We start from the raw sequence: 21,773 nt of genomic DNA, 5'->3' as shown, positions 1-21,773 counted from the left end.
TTGGCTATTAGGTCTCATGTTTATGAGATGGAGTTTTATGCGCTCCATGTTACAAAGGGAGGAAATGAAACTTCCTCATGTCTCAGACAGTGTGCAGCATGTAGTCTGCTGCCCTAATCCCTCACCTGCTCCACATTACCAAATCCCTATTACCTGCAACCCACCTAATCTTGGGATGTAGTTTCTGTCAGGTAGGATTAATAACACCCCACTGTGGCCTGAGTGTTTGGATCTGTGTGTAAGTGTATGTATATCTGTTTAAGTGTGTCCACGCCGCCCACCCCCACCCCCCTCCCTTCTTTAATAAGCACGTTGTAATTTATGGTTGTAGTTCATCGACGGACGGCTGGCCAAATTGAACGCAGGCCGCGGCTTCTCCGACGTGTTTGAAGAAGAGATCACAGAGGGGGGCTTCTGTGGAAGTGAGTAGTGCTAGGCCTGTCTATCAATTAGCCACATTATATTTATTTGCCATATTTCATGCACTAGGAAGTAGTTACTGTGCAAAAGTAAGAAGTAATAGCAGCGAACAAAACAAGGAGAAACCTTTAAAGTTATGAAAAGGAAAATAAGAGGCACTAAGAGCCTTCCACTGCCTAAATACAATGTCTCTCAAAACTCTCAAACAATCAAATGTAGAAAAAGTGATTTACATAGCATACTGTAGTGTTCTTGTACATCTTTTATAACATGTTAAGTTTAAAACATTTCTGGTCCTTAACTCCTTTATTGTTTAAGTCATGTTTGAAGGATGGTGTCAAATTGAACACACCTGCGACCACATAAAGCTCTTTAAATACTAAAGCACTAAGGAACTGTATTGTTTGGAAGAACTACAACATTATGCTTTGAATGAAGTCACTCAAGTGATCCATTCTAACATCATCCTATCATGATGAATTGGTTCATTTTTTATATTTGACATGCATCTTGAGTGTCATTTATTGTAAAAAAAAAGAAAAAGAAAAAAAATCTTTATTGGAACCGATACCCAGGTTACTGGTTAATCTGATTAAATGTGGCAAAAGAAGATTGACGAAAGATTGAGCATTATTACATGTGGAGACAACACAAGACATCAGAAGTGAAATCCCACACGAGTGCTCAGACAAATTATATCAATTTGATCAAAACACTTCAGGTTTGAGTCGTATTTACATGACACTGTCATCTGTAATTTGTTCTATAAACATTTGGAAAGCCTGGATACCATAGAAAAGTATCGACTATAAAACAGTCCTCCATTCTGCCCTCACAGGTCCATTGTGTCCAGTTACTAATACTAAATTTACATTCAACTGCAAATATTTTACTGAATCGTTATTGGATATATGACAAAAGGGACAAAAGAAGAAATCAAATAATGCCTAAGGCTAAATATATTTATATTTTACAGTTTTCTATTGACCACATTACCTGTCACTGTCACTGTTTGTGCTGTTCAATACAGAAATGGCTTTGTCTACAATTTAAAATGTGTCACAGTGTAATATACATAGTTACCTTTACTTTGCGATGCTAATACAATGCTATCGAGTGCAAAATGATTAATTCATACTTCCTGTGTTTTATATATCCTTTCAGGTAATTCAAGGTCTTACCAGCAATGGATGCACACTGTAAAGGTATTCACTGAGTCCTGCATATCGTACCTAAATGCTTTTATCTGTGGGTATTTTTTTATGTTTCAATCATTTTATTCCCGAGTTATATTTAATTGAAAGTGTGATTGACACGACTCAGTGTTTGAAGTCCTGGTGTTGCCTCTGGAATGAAGGGGCTGCCTGAATGTACAGATCCAGCTCGAGAGCAGTTTGGTGTGTGAAGCGGCGCGTGCAACAGGACAGTGGAGACAGACAGGGAGGGAGACAGAAGTGATTTGACGTGACAAGACGTCCTCCGACATGACATGTTGATCTGGCAGCAAACACAGGCGTTACTCCGCTGAACCGACCCAAGAACATAGATCTCTCCCTCCTTCTTCATCTCCTGTCTCTTTCCTCCTCTCCTTTTCTTCCCCCAATCTATCTCTCTATATCTTCCTCTCTCTCTCTCCCTCTTCTCATCTCTGTCACAGCCCCCCCTCTGTCTCCCTCTCTCTCTCTCACTGAGCATCTCTCCCTCACCCCTCCCTCTCTCCCCACGCCGTCAGCTAAGGCTGAATTAGTTCTCTAGAGTGCTCTTCAAAGGTTTGTTAAAGTTCACATTTCCTGACTGACAGGGATCTATAAGAGGGGCCTTCACCTCTGCCCCTCTCCTCCTCTCCCTCTGCCGACTTCTGAAACGCCGTCTGCCATTTACTCTGTTTAGCCGTTTAGCCGACGCTTTGTGCTTACACTAAAGACCAAACAGAGGAAAAGAGTGAGACGCCCAAAGAGAGACGCAGCAACTAGGAGAGAGAAAAGAAGACAGACACAGAGAGATATTGGGTGCCATAATGTCAGTCTGCAGAACTCAAAGTAGAAATCAATCACGCACAGTCCCTTCCATCGCTTTTAGGCTGCTTCTAAATAAAACCTCCTGAATGCTATGAATCGTGCAGTTGATCGTGGCTCAGCGATATGATACTTTGCCTGGTGTCACCATTTATACACTGAAGTTGTATTGCAATACTATTTGCAGCTGCAGAGGGAGTTTTTGATTTCGAAAATTAGCCCTGTGTGACCACTGTGGGGGTCGGGTGATATGGTAGAAATAATCATCGCCTTATTTATAAGGATACTTTACATCACAGTATGACAAATGTATGCAAAAATCACATAAAAAAGAATCAAACTGATTGTCCAAACAATGGATAGTGTTCACCTGTTATGCTTTACATGAGCTGACACTCCTCAATATATCAGTTTTTGTTAGATTTTAATTTGCACTGAATCACTCGTGGAGATCGTCGCCCTACCTGTGTGCATATATGAATATTTAATATAAAAATGTGTTTTTATGTGTGGAAACTCACCCAAAATGCCTCTAAGTGACTGATAATTGTCTATTACAGAGAGGAGGAGCACTCTTCAACACAGCTGTGACAAAGGTACGTTCTTAATGCTTAATAGGCAGTCACATTAGTGTAGCTTGTTGTCTTCAATATGTACATAACTTGAACCATCAAGTCCTGAAAGATTCCATTGAAACAGACCTCAGATGACATTTTGCAGGTTGCTTTGTAAAAGATTGAATCTAATGTAATCTAAAAGTGTGTCTGATTTGGAATTGACAGTGGAAGGAATGGGAACATTGTGTTTGATGAGCAGTGCCATGTCGTTATGTGCTGTACAATAGGTGGTCAGGGTGCCCTTTCATGTTATCGCCTCCTGTTAGTGTGCGAGGCTCTCTTATCCAGCCTTTTGTCTCCGTGTTTTTGCCACAGGGATCAAAGCATTTCTTGATGTTACATGAAACCAGAACAGAATGTTAATGCAACATGTTTTGATTAGTAATCTGTGTGTGTGTGTGTGTGTGTGTGTGTGTGTGTGTGTGTGTGTGTGTGTGTGTGTGTGTGTGTGTGTGTGTGTGTGTGTGTGTGTGTGTGTGTGTGTGTGTGTGTGTGTGTGTGTGTGTGTGTGTGTGTGTGTGTGTGTGTGTGTGTGTGTGTGTGTGCGTGCGTGCGTGTGTGTGTGTGCGTGTTGTTTTTCCTCCTAGGCCAAGAGTCATGCCAGGAGGGGCATCCGGGACATTAAGGGCAGACTTAAAGCGAGGGTGAGCAGCCCGGACCTTCACACCTCTCTGACACACACGCACACATTCGTGGAAGCATGCATACACACACACACTTGTACACATAGTTCTGTTCTGTGGCACGCAGATAGACACACACACACCCCCTCATAGAAACAGACAGGAAGGCTGCTTTACATGGAGAGTGTGATTCTGACGCAGGGGCCTTTTAATGACTGTTGAAGCCTGCTTAGCGCTTTGTTCAGGGCTGTACATTTTTAACCAACGCCCCTCTGGCTATGGCCTGTCATGTCATCCGAGCCCCGGCCCCTCTTTCTCTTTTATTGTCTGCATATTTCATCAGTGAGCCTGTGATTTCCTCAAAGCTAATGTAACGAGGTGTATGTTTCCATAAGCCTGATGGATTTGATAAGGCAATAGCAGTTTGATCTGTCAGTGGGAAACTGAGGAGAGAGGGCACTGATGATGAACAAGAGGAGAACGCAGTGTTCTGCAATGTGTATGCACACACACACACACACACACACACACACACACACACACACACACACACACACACACACACACACAGTAGAGGTAAATAGAGGAGTTGAGATCTATTTGATTTTGACGCTAAACAGATTTCATAAATTAATTCACAAATACACATGAATTAATTCAAGTTTCTCAGGATCACCCTTAATCTGCAGTGCATTTATGTTGCTGCCAGCCACAGATGTCTACGCAAGGACCTCAATGCACAAACATATGGAAATGAAGCTCATCAGCAGTGGTTTATATATATATGTATATATTTATATATATATATATATCATTGTAATTGTTTTAAAGGATAAGGATGGTGATATTCTATATATCTGTAATTGTAAAAAAAAACAAAAAAACAAAAAGTATGAATGTAAACTTTAAAAAAGCCTCAGCAATTTCCTAAAACGGCTGGACACTCGTTTTTAGCAAATGTTACTCAAACACTCAAGTAAATTGTGCTTTTGTTAGGGACTATTTTCAGATGCGGATGGTGCGCTACAGAGCATTTACACTAACAGTACGGAGTATGTGGGATAGACTCCGGTAAACTACAGTACCCTTGTTCATCGTAATGAAGAAATATGTCATTCATCATTAATAGTTTTTGAACTTTGGGTCTATGGCACAGATGAATAAGCTGTGTCAGGCTTTAGATACACAGTGTTTGTAAGTATGATCAGTTCATCATTTCATGGGATTTGTTGGCAGTAAGAAAAATATAGAATATGACCAGACTGATCCTTTAATTTTTAAAAATGTCACTGAAAAATGGTGATTGCTTTAGTTCAGTAATCTCTTTCATTTGATTAGGTGACGGAGCGATGCATTGAATGCGTTGTGACGTGGTTCTTTCACATGAATGCAACTGCACATTGACACACGGTCAGCTTAGTTAACTTAACACTCATCGTTTCTCTCTCAGGAAGAAGAAGAAGAGGGGATGATGGTCTGTGCGGGGTCTCCCACCAGCACCAAGAGCCTGTCTCCAAGGAGACTGCAGAAGATGAGACGGGTATGACACACACACACACACACACACACACACACACACAGATACACATCAACAAATGAGATAACTACATGTACACTGACTGATCACACCAGAGCTCAGTTTTCACTTGACCGACATGGATGCAGTCTTCCACTTCTGTACTCTCTCTGTCCACTTTTAGTTCTTCTTCTTCCTTTCTTCCTCCCTTCATCCCCACATCTTCCTCTCTCTCTTTTTATTTCCAACCCCCCCCCCCCCCACACACACACACACACACACACACACACACACTCTCTCCCTCTCTTGTAACAGCACTTGGAAGTGCAGTAGTTTGTCAAGGTGCCAAATGTAATGATAAGCATTTTTTTCTTTCAACGCACTTGTGTTGTACATTCAGTATTTTTCTCTGAACAGCACGGACAGTAGAAGCAACTCATCTGCTGGTCAGCATTTCCTCTGAAGAATTTGCTTGTGCACCATAAGTGGATAGCACGTTTTTTTTTTTGTTTTTTTTGTCTTTGTTGTGTGCAGAGCTGGCATTCAATGTGCAAGCGCATGCACGATCACAAAACACACATTCATCAATAAATATATCAAGAGAGGTAGAAATTATAAAGCACAGCAGTGTCGTGAAAATGTGCACATATATTTCTTGGTGTAGGAAAGTTTAGTTTTGTGTAATTAAAACTGCACACTTCTGTACAGTATTAAACACATGCATACAGCCTCAGGGTTACTAGTTATATCTCCCACCTCATATCTTTACCTCTCTCCTCCCAGCTGGAGATCTTCCACCTCTTATTGCAGAATAAAAAACGGCAAGTGGACTCTCAATTCTGTCTTTAAAAAAAAACAAAAAAACAACCCACACAAAAAAAAAAAAACATGCCTGCATGCACACACTGACATTTTGGTCACAGTCATGTAAGAGTGTGATTAGGAGAGGTTGTGCTGTCTCTAATTAGCGTTGTGTTTCCTGTGTGTGTGATGAGGCTGGAAAGTCTTAGCGCAGAGGAAGGTGTGACGGCCAGGGAGAGGAGAGGAACGGCAATTAGGGCTTTTCTAAAGGCCTCCTCGGACCCCCCCCCCCAGCTAGTGCACACACAAAGACGGGCCAAACCCAACACACACAGATTAAGAGTTAACATGCGATAGATGTGCGCACACACACCCACAAACACGCATACACACGGTATTCAGGATACACACGCACTCAAACCCCTGTCCCTGCCATTGCGGCCTGTTCATTGCCACAGTAACGGGTCCCTGGAGACCACTGGAGGGGGGACACACAGGACACAGTATAGCATGTCCCACAGCACTGCTTTAGTGTGTGTTTGTGTTTATATATAGTGTATTAGTTTTATTTTCAGCCATACACAATGTTCCTCCCATTCTTCTCTTGTCACATTGCCTTTCTTAATAATACTTATAGTTCATAACCCAGGGATATTATTATATTGCCCAAACCCCTACACACAAAACCCAGGAGGAGAGTGCAGTCAAAACATCCCAAGATTTTTTTTTCTGTCAACTGAAACTAAGACTGAAAATTGAGAAGCCAAGAAAGCCTTGATAATTTATGGCCTGCCAGTGTGCAGTAACCCCTGAAAGATTGAAACTCTTCAGAACATTTAGAAGGAAATTGTTGGTTCTTTCAATGTTTTGTTGTTTTTTAGGATAGTCATATTAGCCTGGTTTATTGTACATTACTTGGAAATTCAAAATGAAGCTGATAAAAATAACAGATTCTTACACAAAAAGGTGTGTATGTCCAGTTCAGGAAGAATGTTTTTATGTTTATAAAATACCACTGGAAAATCACTCTTTTTAGGCTTCTGGAGTTTTTTCACTCCATGCTGGCCATTTATTTACTTTCGCTTGACTGTTTAAAGCACACTGTATTTGCATTTCAGTTACAGTTCAAAAGAATTTTGGAGGAAAACATACCTATTGTTCCTGCTCTTTCTTATCTCCCCGTCTCTCACCTTTCTATGTCTGATTTTTTATTGTTTTTTACGATTGCTATAAGCTCCTATGAAATCTTGCCCACAACTGTCTTGACCAGGTGTTCCTTGCACAGGAAATTGCTCTCAGTGGGACTAACCTGGTTAAATAAAGGTTAAGTAAAATGAAAAAAATAAAAAAGACGTACCTTTATCCTCATACCCCATTTATATCGGTGAGGGTGGACTTAATATTAGAAACACCTCTCAGTATAACACAATACGATTCAACACAGCACCCCAAAAAACAGCCTCCAAAATGAGCAAGTTGAATCAGCCCCTCTTTAAAACACTTAATCAAAAACTGAACATTATAACCTTCATAAAGGTAGTACTGTATTGCATTAGTTGTAGCTACCATAGGTGTACCTAATAAACTGGCAACTGAGTGCATATTGAAGTGCAATGATCCCTGCTTATTGAACGATATAAGTGAAAGGAAACTGTTGCCTTGTTTCATTGACAGCAAACATAAGATATTTATTTTCCTTCAAGACTTAGTGCATCATACACCAAATGACATATTTTTGGGATTGTGTCCTCAGCTACAGTATATATACTTCAAAACCTGCTCCCTGTGTCCTTCCCACGTGCCCATACCTATGACCAAATGACCAACAAAGGCTCATTCAGCTGCTTAATAAATTCACAAACATGTTGTTGTTATCTGACGCTCCAAAAAAGGTGATCTGATTAAAGACATTCCATCCTCCTGTACGAAAGAAAAATCCTGCAACGTTTTTATCATTCATCATTTTTTTCTTTTTTTTTTTTTTGCAAACCCGTCTGTCTGTCCTTGAAATGAAATGAATGATCGTGGAGTAGCTCCTTTTTTAATTAATCATAGCAAAATAATCAGAAGTTATGAAATTCATATTCTATTTGATCAGCCAACACATGTACCAAAATGAAAGTGCTGCTGTCATTTGCGCACGTATTTCAGCCATATCTGGCAGTGTGGGGGATTTGTTATGTTTGGTGAGCTTGTTGATTAAGAATGTAGGAGTAATCCTTTCGTTTGACAAAAACAAGAGTGAATTGGACTGCTGACTTCTTGTCTGATACAACAAAAAAAACTGCCATTGTTCTGGATCCTGTATGGTTTTGTGTGCGAGTGCCACGTCTGTTTTTGAGGGTTTTTTTTTTTATTTTTTTAGATTTAGTATATCTGGGGTGTGTGTGTGTTTTATGTGGTATTGTGCTGTAAGCATCTGCAAATAGAAAGTGCGTCTGTACATGAGCATTTATTTGAGTGTGTATGTACACAAACATGCATGCATTTATCAGTTTTCCTCAGGTTTGAGGCAACAGAATGACAGCTGTTAAGAGAGCAGAGGAGAGGAGAGGTTGGGGCAGTGTTATGGACAATGACAGCCAGCAGGCTTGTGGCCGGGCTCAGCCCCAGGCTCTGGACTCTTCACCTGGTGAGGCAGGAGAGATGCCAGCCCGGAAAACACCACCACAAAGCTCGGGGTGGAGGGGGAAAAACAGGGAGCTAACAAAGATGTAAAACAGGAACAAAGGTGTGTGTGTGTGTGCGTGTGTGTGTGCGTGCGTGCGTGCGTGCGTGTGTGTGTGCGTGCGCATGGGTGGATGTGGATGCTCCGTCAGTGGGAGACAGCTCATGTGTTCATGGCCAGTGGACACATATGTGCGCTGTACACATGACTTGTGAAGTGTCTGTGGTACAACAGGGGAAAATGTACTTTTGTGTGGTTTTGATTTCAGGATGAAAGACTATCATTCGTCTCTGAGTTCAGACATGCTTATACTAATGTGTATTTTTTTTACAGTAACACTTAACTTGAAGTATTACAGCATTACATAGACATTGTGTGTGCATTATGTTCAGTACATGATTGAAAATGCTATGATGTGAACAATATGCAAAAGCAATTATTTTTGGGTAAACGGAATAGCTAATGACTTCTTTCAAAGCATATTCATGTACTTTAGATTATAGACCATACAGTGCGTGTGTGTTATAATTCATAATAATGACATTTTCCATGTAATTGTAAATGGAAAATAGCTCAAATATGCTCATAACATTCATTATAAGATTAATATTGTGGATAAATATTGTTAGATGAATAGTTAGGATGCATCACAATGAACTTTAAGTACAGTAGTTCTGTCCAGAGCTCTGCATGCGCGTGTGTGTGTGTGTGTGTGTGTGTGTTTACATGGTTATTTGTATACGTTTGTAGTCTCCACTCCGCTTATTTTCTCCCCACTTCAGAGACCAACTGGCCTCCTCGCTGAAACCAAAGTGCCATCTCCTGGCACCTTCAAAGTACTGCACCGCACCGCACCCATTCACAGAAAGACACCTGGTGATTTTAGTGGATGAGTTTAGTTTAGTTTAACAGAATGGGCATAATGCACATTTTCCTTCTTTTATATGGTTCCTGTTTCAAGCGAAAGGGAAGAGGGCTTTCAGCAACAGCCAGTTGGACAGACAAGCAGTAGATCTTGCCTCAAAAGCTGTTTTTTTCCCCCCTTTGGAATGAGCAGCTCTTAAACAGGCAGACACAGACTTGGCCGTACTTCTGCAAAGGCTCTGCCTCTCCCCAAGGTTTGTTTGCATTTTACCGGCATCTCTTTACATACACTGCCAAGCTGTGAGATCAGTGCCCACTCAGAAATACCATATGAAATGTATAATGTAAGACTGGCTATTAAAGTCCACTAGCGTTTGGCCCTGTCACAGAGAGGCATAGTTGTTCCGCATTACCGGTCATGCAGGGAAGGAAGGGAAGAGGAGGGGAAAGTTTGTTTCTCCAAATGCAGCTACTAAAATGGACGATGATGACTATTTTCCCCTCATAACCACAGAAATGAAATGTAATTTGTCATATCAAATCTCAAGATGTTTTTTCAGGCCCCTTAGATATATATTCATACCTGCGCTTATTGCATTAGGAAGCTCAGGGTATAAAGGGTTAGAGTGAAGGATAAGTTAGTCATGTTTACAAGTCTACTCTCATTTGCTCACAATCCATGACTGTAAAGGTTTGTACGCTATACTGACGACAGGAGTGTACGTGTTGATTTTTATGTCTGAAACTGGAGGTAATCAGAATTCTCTTACTTCTTTAGCCAAGGACTCGGATCAAAGTGAAAAAGATTATAAAATCACATAAAGATAATTAAGAAATCTTTCCTTCAGAGTAAAAAAGAAAAAAAAGAAAAAGGAGTTCATTCAAGAGAAGCTCAGATGTCAAATCTTCACGAGGATTTTCTCCCTCTTCCAAAATACTGGATTGAGCTACAGTAGTTTTACTGAAATAACCTGACCATTTTTATTATTTTCATGACTCCTGTTCCTCTGCTGCATCTCCTCCTGACTCCTTCGCTCTCTGCGTTCTGTACAGTCTCACTCGTGGCGACGTGGCGGAGAGGAAGGGAAGCGAGAGCCAGGCAGACAGAAACGGTGACATCTGTCACTGACAGCAAAATGATGGAGGGAGAAAACGGGGAGACAGGAAGGCATGAGAATCGCTTTTTCATTTTCACCTTTCAGCTTCCCATTAGCCAACAGCGAGAAGCTAATGAAGGAGCAGTATGATAATCTGCTGTTCTGCTATTTCATGCTTTCCACTGTTCTGTCAGGCCTGGGGAGGTATGGGATGGTGGCAGAGCTGTCACAGCTTTAACACGGGACCTGTTTGCACTGGTTGAGAATATCTCATTGTGAATGTCAAAAATTTGAAGAGTCGCTCTGTATTGTTGTTGTTGTTGTTGTTACATTGACACACAATCCATCTAATTTAAGATCTCAGATTTAACTGCTGTGCTTGGTTTTGACAGCTGTTGAGGAGCAGTAATATTGTGTTCAAGTAACTGACAAAAGCATACGTTGCATCTCACATTACCAGTGAAATGGATGCAATATGTTGGCCATTTAAAAAAAAAAAAAAAAAAAAGTGTGATAAACCCACTCCTGCGCCAAATTTGGAGTTTCTATCGTAAAAGGCTCGGTTGTTTTAAATAGTTTAATCTTAACTGCTGCACTAAAGGGTCACAGTGAAGAGAGGGAATGACAAATTGATAAAGCCGTGAAGTGAGGTACCATCCATTTACTGCTCCCTATGGAACTTCCTTTCGTAGACGGCACCAAAGCTGTAACAGAGATCAGAGGGCCAGGCTTCATGACCTGTGTCTGGTTGTGTTTGGCTTCACCTTGCTTTAATAAACACCTAGACGCAGAGAGAGGCCCTGCTTCCCTAAACACAGCTCTCTTGCACAATTGCACAGTGAGAATAACATGAACATGCAGCGCATGTGTTTGCAGTGTTTGTGTGTAACTGTGTTACAAACCCCACCCTCGCCAAGTGTCTCACAGGTGCATCTCCGCTCGGCCAGCCCGCTTTGGCTGGCTGGCATGTCGGCCTGGCCCCAGATTTACTGCCCTGACACAGGAATCCATTAAAGGCTGTTTAGGGATCCCAGGCCTGAGCCCCTCTGAAATCTCTTTCATTATAGCTCCAAGCTACCATGGAAGGGGAGCGGCTTGGCCAATCAGCAGTGCCACCACATGTGTTCGTGTTTAGCCCGATGGCTGAGAGGCTTAAGTGGCTACTGCACACATCTCCTCCGCTGACTTTTATGGAGAAAATGGCACTTTAACTCTTTGTGTTTTTTTGTAATAGGGTGCGTATGTGACTCGGTGTGTATATGTAAGTGTGTGTGTGTTGGTGTGTGTGTCTTCCCTGGCCGAACGCAGACCCTAAATGAGGCCAGGCCAGCCACACGTTACATTCCGCCTGTCTGGCTGGCATTGCGTCGGCTAATCAAGACCGGCTTGGTTCACGGTTCCAATACTAGGAGGAATCTCTCCTCACCTCCTTCCTTCCTTTTTTCATCCATATCCTTCCTCCTATGTTCTTTTGGTCTTGTTGTTTTTCTTTGCCTTTCATCATAAGTGTTTCTTACTATTCTCACCTTGTGTGTGTGTGTGTGTGTGTGTGTGTGTGTGTGTGTGTGTGTGTGTGTGTGTGTGTGTGTGTGTGTGTGTGTGTGTGTGCGTGTGTTCCTCTACCACAACCACAACACAAGCACACAAACACTACTATCTTCAGTTCTTAAACACCCCCCCCTGAGCTCCGCTCAGTTTTAGGCTGGTAAAGAACCTTTTTCTCTGTGCTGCCCTTTGATATTGTGGCTAAAGTGAGTTTACAGAGAAAAATGCAGAGAAATCAGAGAGGTGGAGCTAAGCCCATGTGAAAAAAACAAAACAGGAAAAACATTGCAATGCCCCCTAATGCTAACACACACTGATTGTTAGCAGTGCTAGCGTGTTAACTGTAGCTTATGTCGCGTGCTTGTGTGTGTACAAAAACACAGAGACGTTACAACAACAAAAACAGACACAGGAGGTGTGTAGTAATGTGTAAGAAGGTGTGTGGGCAAAATGCAAAGAGTGTAAATTAGAAAGTGAGAGATAGTGTTAACATAAGTGAACATGCACATGCAGTGAGAGGGGAACATGTGCGTCGGAGTGGAAGGCATGTTAATAAGTGGCCTGGGGCAGATTTGGGCTCCCATGGGGCGAGTCCTGCCCTGCTCTGTGAAGCTTCTGTCTCTTCTTTAACCCGCCTATTAAATATGGTACACAGGTGGCTTATTAAACCCACTGTGTCAGACAACTACAGTACACACTGATCATTCAGCGCCCTGCAATGACAAATACAATCACATGCACCGGTGTCGCGATGCAAATGATTAATGTAGCTCCTGATGTCTTAACTCACTGTGCGTAAGTAGCTTGTGTAAGTTGATAAAATACTGCAGGGGATCTTAAAGATTTTTATCCCTAGACCCAAATTTGACAAATTTAGTCTCAACCCAGGCTCATTAAAACAAGCTTGTACTGCTGTCTTATGGGGACCCACCAGACACAGACCTGCATTTTTTCTCTATCGGGTTCCAAGTCGTAGTTTTATGAAAAGGTGCACCTCAGCAGAACGCCATATTCTGTCTCGTATCTTTAAGCTGAGACCCCCCCACCCCCCGGGTCCACTTTTGTCGTTTCATCATGTTATTCTTTGTGTCTAACTACATCCACTTGCTGTGTTGTTCTCATTAACAGCAAAACTTCAACAAGTCTCCAATGAGCATGGGCCCTCGAGAGCTCGGCTTCGGCCTCGATGATGATGAGCTGGACAGTGCAAGCAAGTAAGTACTCCTATTTTTATGATCTATCGCCTCACAACATGTAGTCACTGAAGCCATCTTCATGTTGTTTCAAGTATGCATGACCTGTATGTTAAGATATGAGAAGTTTTGCTGGCTGATTCATTCTTTTAAGAAAAAGTTGATAGCTGGTTCAAAGTTGCTTTCCCAAAACAGATTCAATCTTTTTTTACTCATGATAATACTGCCCCCAAGTGGGCATATTTAGTAACAGCAGTAGTTGACAGAAATGTCACTCATACTTCTTCGAAAGGAACTGGTGATCACAGTGTAAATGTTGTCTCACAGTCATACATAATATATATTAGATATTATGTTTAAAAATTCCCACCGTAGATTAGCATTTGATGCTCTCTTAAAACCCCGTCTCTGTGTCTTCCCAGGATCTCCTCAGAGGACAGCGGCGATGTCCGTTCGTACATCGAGGACAGCGATGATTCCTACTCACTAGAACTCGACATCAACTCCTCTCGCTCAGGCCAGATGAACCTGCTGGAGGAGATCCTGGACTCTCTGAACACCACAACGGTGGAGCAAGGCAAACTCAGCGCTGCCAAGAGCCTGGACTTCTTCAGGTCCATGGAAGATTTAGACTACAAGGCCCCGGTACGCAAGAGAGACGGCCTGTCATCATGTGCAGGTTCAGGACTTAAGGAAAGAGGGCAGGGAGATGTAACAAAATGAGTTTATATTATAGAAAGTATAGAAATGTGTCCAGATAGGTGAAGATACATCGATGGATTGAGGATAGATGGGACAGACAATCATGAAATCTGCAGTCTCTCATGTCTTATTTAAAAATAATTTCACATTTTGTGCACAGCATCTGTACTGTTATATCTATTAACCCTGTCAGTCCCAGGCCCAAAGCTGTGTTTTTGTGTTTTTTTCTACAGGCGCTACAGGTACCATTTATCTGCCTCTTAAGTCTCTTATTAGCTTCAAATATGGAACGGTTATTTTTCAGGATGAAGAAATACTTGAGTTATTGCCTTCAAGATTTATGATGGATTATTCACATGTAGAGTGTAGGTTCACCTCGAAAAATGATGGGCTGAAAATGCATTTTTATCACACTTCTTAAGATGTCAGAATGAAGACAGAACATTCATCTGAAAATCAGAATCAGTTAAGTCTGCAAGGTTTTTGGTTCAACTGACTGAAACTCAGTGCTCAGCCTCATAACCAATGTATGACATAGGAAACTCTTACTTTTACTCAAAGTAACCTTGTCACACACGTCACTAACCTCTCTGACTTCATACTGTAGAAAACATCATAACCAATAAAGAACAAGGGCATCTATGTAGCAAACTCTAACAGACTCGTTCCCCCATGAAGTAGAATGGGACTCAACCAAACTTTAATGTTGCATAGATCACCATAACAACACGCAAGGAATAACAGCTTATAGGGAGATACACCAATCGCTGCATGCCAGCCTCACTTCAACTGTGTGCAGCATGCTGGCGTTAAGATACACAGGAAATATTGTTTTCACCCCTTTCAGGAGGGCAGATATTTGATGGCACCCAGGTCTCTTCTTAAAGGTATTTCCTTGTTTCTTCTGCTCCAGAGCAAGCCTGCACCTTCCAGCGAATCTAAACCTGCAGATGAGAGTGGCTGCGGTGGAGGCGTGGATCAGGGAGGCTGGAATATGGGCCAGGATGACAGCGCGGTCCACGGAAAACACCTTCCCCCGTCCCCGCGCAGACAGCCCAACAAGAGCAGCCTGAAGGTGCCAAAGAAGCCCGCGGCAGCTCCTGCAGTGTCCATCATCACAGCTACACCCCTGGATCAGTACCCTGACATCTCCAAGTCGCATCCTCATCCACCCAACTCTGACCCCCACCCTCTACCTCCAGGGCGACAACCAGGAGACCGCTTCTCCTACTCGCCCTCACTGTCCTATGGAGTTACACCTACACCACCATCTCCCATTCTCTCTCACACCTACAGTTCTCCAGCACCCGTCTCTCACCTTAACTATTCTCCTGTACCAGCGGGCCGGTCTCGGACCATCTCAGACCCCCAAGCCAGCACAGAGCCTCCTCAGGCCCAGAACCAGACTTCCTCCACCACCATCCTGAGGAGGAAGGTGCTGTCCAAGGAGACAGTGAGGCACTACCAGGAAAAGGCCCTCCATAGGCAGGGCAGCAAGGGCCACCAGGATGGTCAGGGGGGTCCGTCAAGGAACAGCCACTCAGCTATGCAGGTCCCGTGGGAAAAAGAGGTGTCCAAGGAGGGGCTCCTGGGGCTCGGCCTGTGTCTGGGTCAAGGTAAAGGCTCTGGGGCGGCTGTGGTGCAGGATCAAGGCCTCCTCGAGGAGATTGAGTCCATGTGTTGCCTCGGCTCAGTCCTCCACAACAGCCTGCAGCTCTCACAGGTTCACTGCAACAACAGTCACCACCAGGTCCAGGGCAAAGCCACAGACGAGTCGTAGGCACGTCAAAGACTCGGTGTCTGTAAAATGCCACAGGTTCTACTGAAATCTATTCACTGTAATTCTTCTATTACTATTAGCCGCAGTCTTAGAGAACATGGCCGCCTCAAACTTATTTTCTTAAAGCAAGTCAAAGAATTTGCCAGTGTAGTAAGAATATTTCAACCCGTTTCCAAAAGATATGAAGTTTCTTGTGTCTTGAAACAAAACAGGAATTTATGATGAAATTAAAACTTCAAAACTGAGTGAATTGGATACTCTGCTAAAGTGACAACAAGATGTGCGTTATTTGTTATAACAAGTGAATTATCTTGTGAGCTGAGAGAGCAGCACTTCAAAAACACAAACTGAAGCCATAGTATTAAGATTTTCTTGTTTGCTTGAGGTGCTGCAAGATTTTTCACTTGTTTAATTTCAAACAAAAAAGACAAATAGGAAAGAGACTTGCAGTGTGTTCACTGCTCATCATAGTATTTCTGTCTGTAATCATCTAAATGTATGGATAACTGTCTTTTTCATCTTGTAACGTATTTACCTGAAAAAAGACCCATGAATTACATTTGGGGTAAAATATAAGTAGCCAGCCGGTTATGGAGGAATTTTCCATCTTCACTTTAAGGAATTTAGAAATGACTCAGTACTTTGTCGGGATTAAGAAGGGATGATATCTCCTCGACACACCATTACGTCAGTCTTTTATTCACAGTGTCCCAAACATTTCACACGATCAAATTAATCTTTTTTCCTGTAATTTGCACGTGTAGATGAACAATTGTACTCAGTCTTGACTACTTGGTACTAAAATCATTTGAGCAAAAACAACAAAGTGAAACAGGATTTTTCAGACACAAAGTCCACACGGACCTTTGAAACTAATTATACACTGTGTAATATAAATGTTGTTGTTTTTTTATCACCATGCCTTAAATGGACATGTGATTTGTTTTTGATACTCTGGTGTCTTAATCTATAGATACCATAACAGGTACTTTGTAATCCGAATCTCTGATACTCTTAGACCTTAAATGCAACAATTAATAGTTCTTAAACAGCACTGTATTTCTCTGGATTAATAGAATAGTTAATATATACTATATATATATATATATATATATATATATATATATATATATATATATATATATATATATATATATATATATATATATATACACGATGTGCTTTAAGCTGCTGTTTTTAATTGCATTCCAGATAATGAGATGTGCATGTAGAAACCTGTCTCTGTCCTCTTCCTGTGTTCCTCAGGACACCTATGTCACTCTCAAAGTTAAAGTGGGTGATCTTAAAAATGCCAGTGTCAATGCTCCATGTCCTTTCCTTTCTCCACCATCATCACTCTTCCCCTCATGTTGTATCTCCTAATTTCCTGCCTTTAAGTCCTTTCAGCACATCTAACTTTCACTCTCGACCTTAACGACGGTGGCCAGTTGTTGCAGAGCTAGTGTTGTTTGGAGTGGATGTTGAAAAGGTGAACTTTAAAGCATAAGGCTGGTGATATTCTACGTTTTCTTATTGTCAACAAATCCCGTGAAACAATGCAATAACTCAGTCCCTCGATGCTTTCAGACTTCTGTACCATTGGTTCCTATTAAAAACTGACAATAGGTCACAAATATATAGTTTCAGTTTTAAAAAAGGAACTTTAGTTTTTAACAAATGTTCCTCAAACAGGAGTGAATAGTGCATTTATTGGGGACTATTTTCAGCCGCAGATTACCTGTTAGTGGGATACATTCCTTTTTGTTTTCATATTTGTTCATGTTAAGAAAAATACACAATATCACCAGACTTATCGCATAAGGCGGTCTTTGTCTTTCAGTCTGTCTCCCTTTCTTTGCTCACAGGAGGAAATCCAAATCTCTGTCCTTGTAGGTTGGAGTCGCACACTGTAATGCAATGCAGTGGTTGATGATTGTACTGTAATGAAGCAATACAGTTCTCCTCAGAGAGTAGCTACTTGGATGTAATGTGTCCAGAGTCAAAAGTATTTCTATAACAGACTCTCCTGTGGAGAGAAACGCTGCGTCCAGGACACACAATGGTGGGTTCCCATCATTCTCAGCGCCGCCACAAACCCCGAGAAAAGAAGAAAGCTTTTTCATGTGCTTGTGTTGGGATTATTGCATTTATGGTTCGTTGTTCTTATGATTTATGCCAGACGCCAGTCGGTGTGGCAGTTTAATAGCAGCTATTTCTCTGCTTTTTGAGTGCTGCTCTGCGTTAACGATTTGCTCATAAAGTCTTTGGCGTGCTTCTAAAAGCCCAGGAATCAGTCCTAGTAATTCCAAAAAGGAGGGAAAAAAACAGACTCCAGAACAATCTCTGCACTGGCCTTATTCATTGTAAACACTTTAAAAAACTTCTGTACTATGCAAATATTTAAGATGATCAACAAAAAAAAAGGTCAGTTTTCTTTAACAGTAATTACGTTATAATGCACGAGTCTACTTGAAAAATAATCCCAATCAAAGTAGTTTCTAGTGGGAGTAAGCCACACGTGTCCCTAAATAAATATATATCAAAGTCTATTTAAGTGTGTGTGAGCTGAGGTGTGTCTGTGGGTGTTAATGACAGAATGGTGTGTATGGTGTGCCTTATACAATAAGAGTACCACCCAGTATAATCAGAACAAGGTAACAGTATTACAGAAAGGAGGTATATGCAATGTTTTCAGACAACCTTAAATCGAACATTTGAACTTTATGGTATTTATATGATAAACACACACAAAACCTGTTTTGGTCTTTAGAAACTGACCTGAAATGAACTTGGGTACTAGCATTGTTTTTATAGCTGTTTTGTTTCTGAGTTTCGGCTGCAGTCCAGCTGGAGTTTCTCACTGTTTTTCTTTGCTGCGGTGGTCGGTGGGAATCTTCCTGCCTGCATTTAAGAGAAGATGTCTGAATTTCTCTGGGTTATTTGATGTTTTGTAAATTAGGTACTTTCCTTGGTTGTACTAATGGTTGATTTACTTGTATAGTTTGTGCTCTCTTTTGATTTCTCTCTTTAAAAAAAAACAACAACAAAAAAACACTTATTCTGAGCTAACTGTAATGAAAAAGAGTTTCTCAGAGGAATTCCTCTAGTTGATTTCATATTGATGATAAAATTATTTTCACCTGAATAGATGTGTATTTTTGCTGGCTTGAGTTTATTTTACATGGATAATATATGATTGGTGTTGAATGTTGTAGAAAAATGACACCTGATATTTGAATGTTTTAGATTTTTATTTTTGGAAGAAAAAAAAGTAGAGAGAATATTAACAAAATGTCCGGTGTAGCCGTTCATGTCCAGAAGCATTTGACACCTTCTAATAAGCAGAGACTGACGCTTGCTTGTACATGGTGCAACAATGCTTATTGTTGTATCTGCATGTGTGTACCTGTGCATGTTGTATGCTATGATTTCGTTTTGTTTAGTTTTACAGATGTGGTCTATTCTGTTGGTATTAATTATTATTTCAGTATTTCGCACTTCCATCAAATCGAGAATGATGGAAGTAACATTGGATCTCGTATAATACACTCATTCTGCCTTGCATTGGGTATTGTAGAGTTAAATGTCATCTGCCTTGCATTTTATGTGGAAGAAAACTTTTGACTTTGGTTGCTGGTTACTGTAAATCTAAACCGTAGAGGTTTGTGGGAAGAAACTTGAGTAGTCAGCTGCTGTTGAGGGTGATTTGAAACGCTTCAGTAACTCTGGTCCTGTTTACACTAATGTTGTACAACAATGAAGAAATGATTGTCAGGGGATTTGCATTTCAGTGTCTGCAGGCTTGTGACGACTAGATATACCTGATGCTAACAATAGAGTGTAATCAATACATGTATAATTGTCCTGAAATTACAGATTTGGAGTGAGTGGGAGGTGATTATGTAGCAGCTTTTACTGAGTGAGAACACAGGTTCAACTTTACAAAGTTATTAACTTCATTATATCACTTCCCCTTAAGCACACATTAAAGAAGTGTGTGTGCTCAGTGTAGTGACGACTTCAGAAAAGTTACAGTAAGCAACTTATTTTTTGTTGTTTTCAGTCTCTATTTTTGGGGGTGTTGTAATGATGATATGCCATTTACTGATTTCCTGATTCTGTGCACACTTGCATGTTCTCATTGCAGAGAAAACAACTGAGGTCAATCTAATGTGCTATTCATGAGTGACGTGGTACAACTGCACACAATGTATGCACTGTGAACTGAAAATAAATTATACTGTTTCATGCTTATGCATCTCTGGACTCATTATTTTTTTATACCAAACGTCTGTATGAACATAGATATACATACAGAGAGGAGGGCTTGTTGAATAGGATTGTGTAGTTGTGTGTGTGTGTGTGTGTGTGTGTGTGTTGGTGTGAATATCAGTGCATTGGCTTATTGATTTGGCAAACACTAAAGTAATGCTCATCCTTTCTCACAGTAGAACCGCTCTGTTGCTAAATAAGCCTTTAATATTTTGTTGACATAAAATAAATTAACACAAATAAATTCACTTTAATTAACCGACACATTTCTCTATGTACAGTTGCCAACGATTAAAAGTAGAAATAAAACTGAACAGTTTCAAAAATAATCAGCAAAATCATCCTTCCAGTATGTACACTTGAACAACACAACAACATACAAGTCAGCCTAGAAGAAACTAAGAAACTGTTCTCGACTCGCTAGTTGTCCTGAAACCTGACACTTGAAGGACGTTATTCTGTCAGTAAGGAGCTACAGTATGAAAAGGCCGGTGGGAATGTTCACTGAACATGAAACAGAAAAATCAATACTGGCAGCAAGACTCAACGTATAGAACTAGAAAGGCGTTTTCCTGTAATAAATACACATGGAGGGAATTTCATCAACTTAAATGATGTCTTCTGTATTTTTCTTATTGTCAAATCCCATTAAAAGATAAAAACCAACAATGAACTGATTCTCCTTACAAGTATCGTGTGTGTAGCCAAAGTCTGACATACTGTAGCTTATTCCTCTGTGCCATGGAGCTCCATTGTCGTCCAAAAACTGTTAAAAACACATGTTCCTTCACTCCAGTGATTCTAGGCACTGTAGGGTAGTTTTGTGTATTCATCCACATCTGAAAATAGTCCCCAACAAATACAATATGTACTCCTGTTTGAGCAACGTTTGCTAAAAACTACAAAGCCCAGCTGTTTTAGGAACCAATGGGTTTTTTGAGAGACAAACCTTGTTGGTTTTGATCTTTTCATGGGATTTGTTGACAATGACAACAATGTAGAATAACGTTAGCCTTATCATTTAAACGAGGATGAGGCTTTAAGACAATGGCTTTTGTGTCCCAAATTCTGATCACATTTTCCTTTGCATGCTCACTGCTCCATCAATCCTCAAAATATGGATCAGACACAAATACTCAGACAGACTTGATACGTTCTGAACTCAAATCTTTTCTTTTAGATGGATGTACAGCTGGATGGTGAAGCCAGGTGCGAAACATCGCAGGAAGAATGGATGAAGAAAGGATGAAGAAAGACAGCAGTCATTCAAAATGGAGGCACTGTGAGGGGAAGAGCACGTTTACGTGCAGGTCGCAGGTATTTTTCGGCAGCGTTTTTAGCATTAGCATTAGCTCCTCCATTGCTGCAATAACCACATTATCACTCTGCATGTCAACACAGCCCCCCGCCTGCTTCTCATATGAGTCTCTCCATAGGTGGCGGCTGGGTGATGCTCCACATCTCCACCCGTGATCCCTCCTTCTCCTGCCGGCTGGGACTGTAGGTGCCGTGGGTGGCGCGCCGATTTAGCGCCACCACCAGGCCGACAGAGGTGAGGATGAGAACCAGCAGCAGGACGACAGACACCAGACTGATGGACAGTAAGAGGTCAGAGGTCAAACCCTCAGAGGTCAACTGGAGGGAAGGACGGAAAGAGACA

At 41.3% G+C, this 21,773-nt stretch overlaps 1 protein-coding gene across 1 annotated transcript in view; it reads left to right on the top strand.

The window, feature by feature from the left end:
• dennd1b (DENN/MADD domain containing 1B) overlaps nucleotides 1-15,969 on the top strand; it is a 98,955-nt gene extending 82,986 nt beyond the window's left edge. Inside the window, exons 16-23 of the mRNA XM_070909083.1 lie at nucleotides 332-422; nucleotides 1,585-1,625; nucleotides 2,996-3,031; nucleotides 3,640-3,696; nucleotides 5,126-5,215; nucleotides 13,295-13,380; nucleotides 13,782-14,004; nucleotides 14,975-15,969. Of these exons, the coding sequence (XP_070765184.1) occupies nucleotides 332-422; nucleotides 1,585-1,625; nucleotides 2,996-3,031; nucleotides 3,640-3,696; nucleotides 5,126-5,215; nucleotides 13,295-13,380; nucleotides 13,782-14,004; nucleotides 14,975-15,841 (1,491 nt within the window). The 3' untranslated portion in view covers nucleotides 15,842-15,969. The remainder of the gene's footprint in view (nucleotides 1-331; nucleotides 423-1,584; nucleotides 1,626-2,995; nucleotides 3,032-3,639; nucleotides 3,697-5,125; nucleotides 5,216-13,294; nucleotides 13,381-13,781; nucleotides 14,005-14,974) is intronic.
• Nucleotides 15,970-21,773: the final 5,804 nt, after the last annotated feature.

Source organism: Enoplosus armatus, chromosome 7 (genome assembly GCF_043641665.1).
Source record: "Enoplosus armatus isolate fEnoArm2 chromosome 7, fEnoArm2.hap1, whole genome shotgun sequence".
Lineage (NCBI taxonomy): Eukaryota > Metazoa > Chordata > Actinopteri > Centrarchiformes > Enoplosidae > Enoplosus > Enoplosus armatus.
The sequence above is the reverse complement of the archived record's forward strand: the minus strand, read 5'-3'. Positions and strand labels throughout refer to the sequence as shown.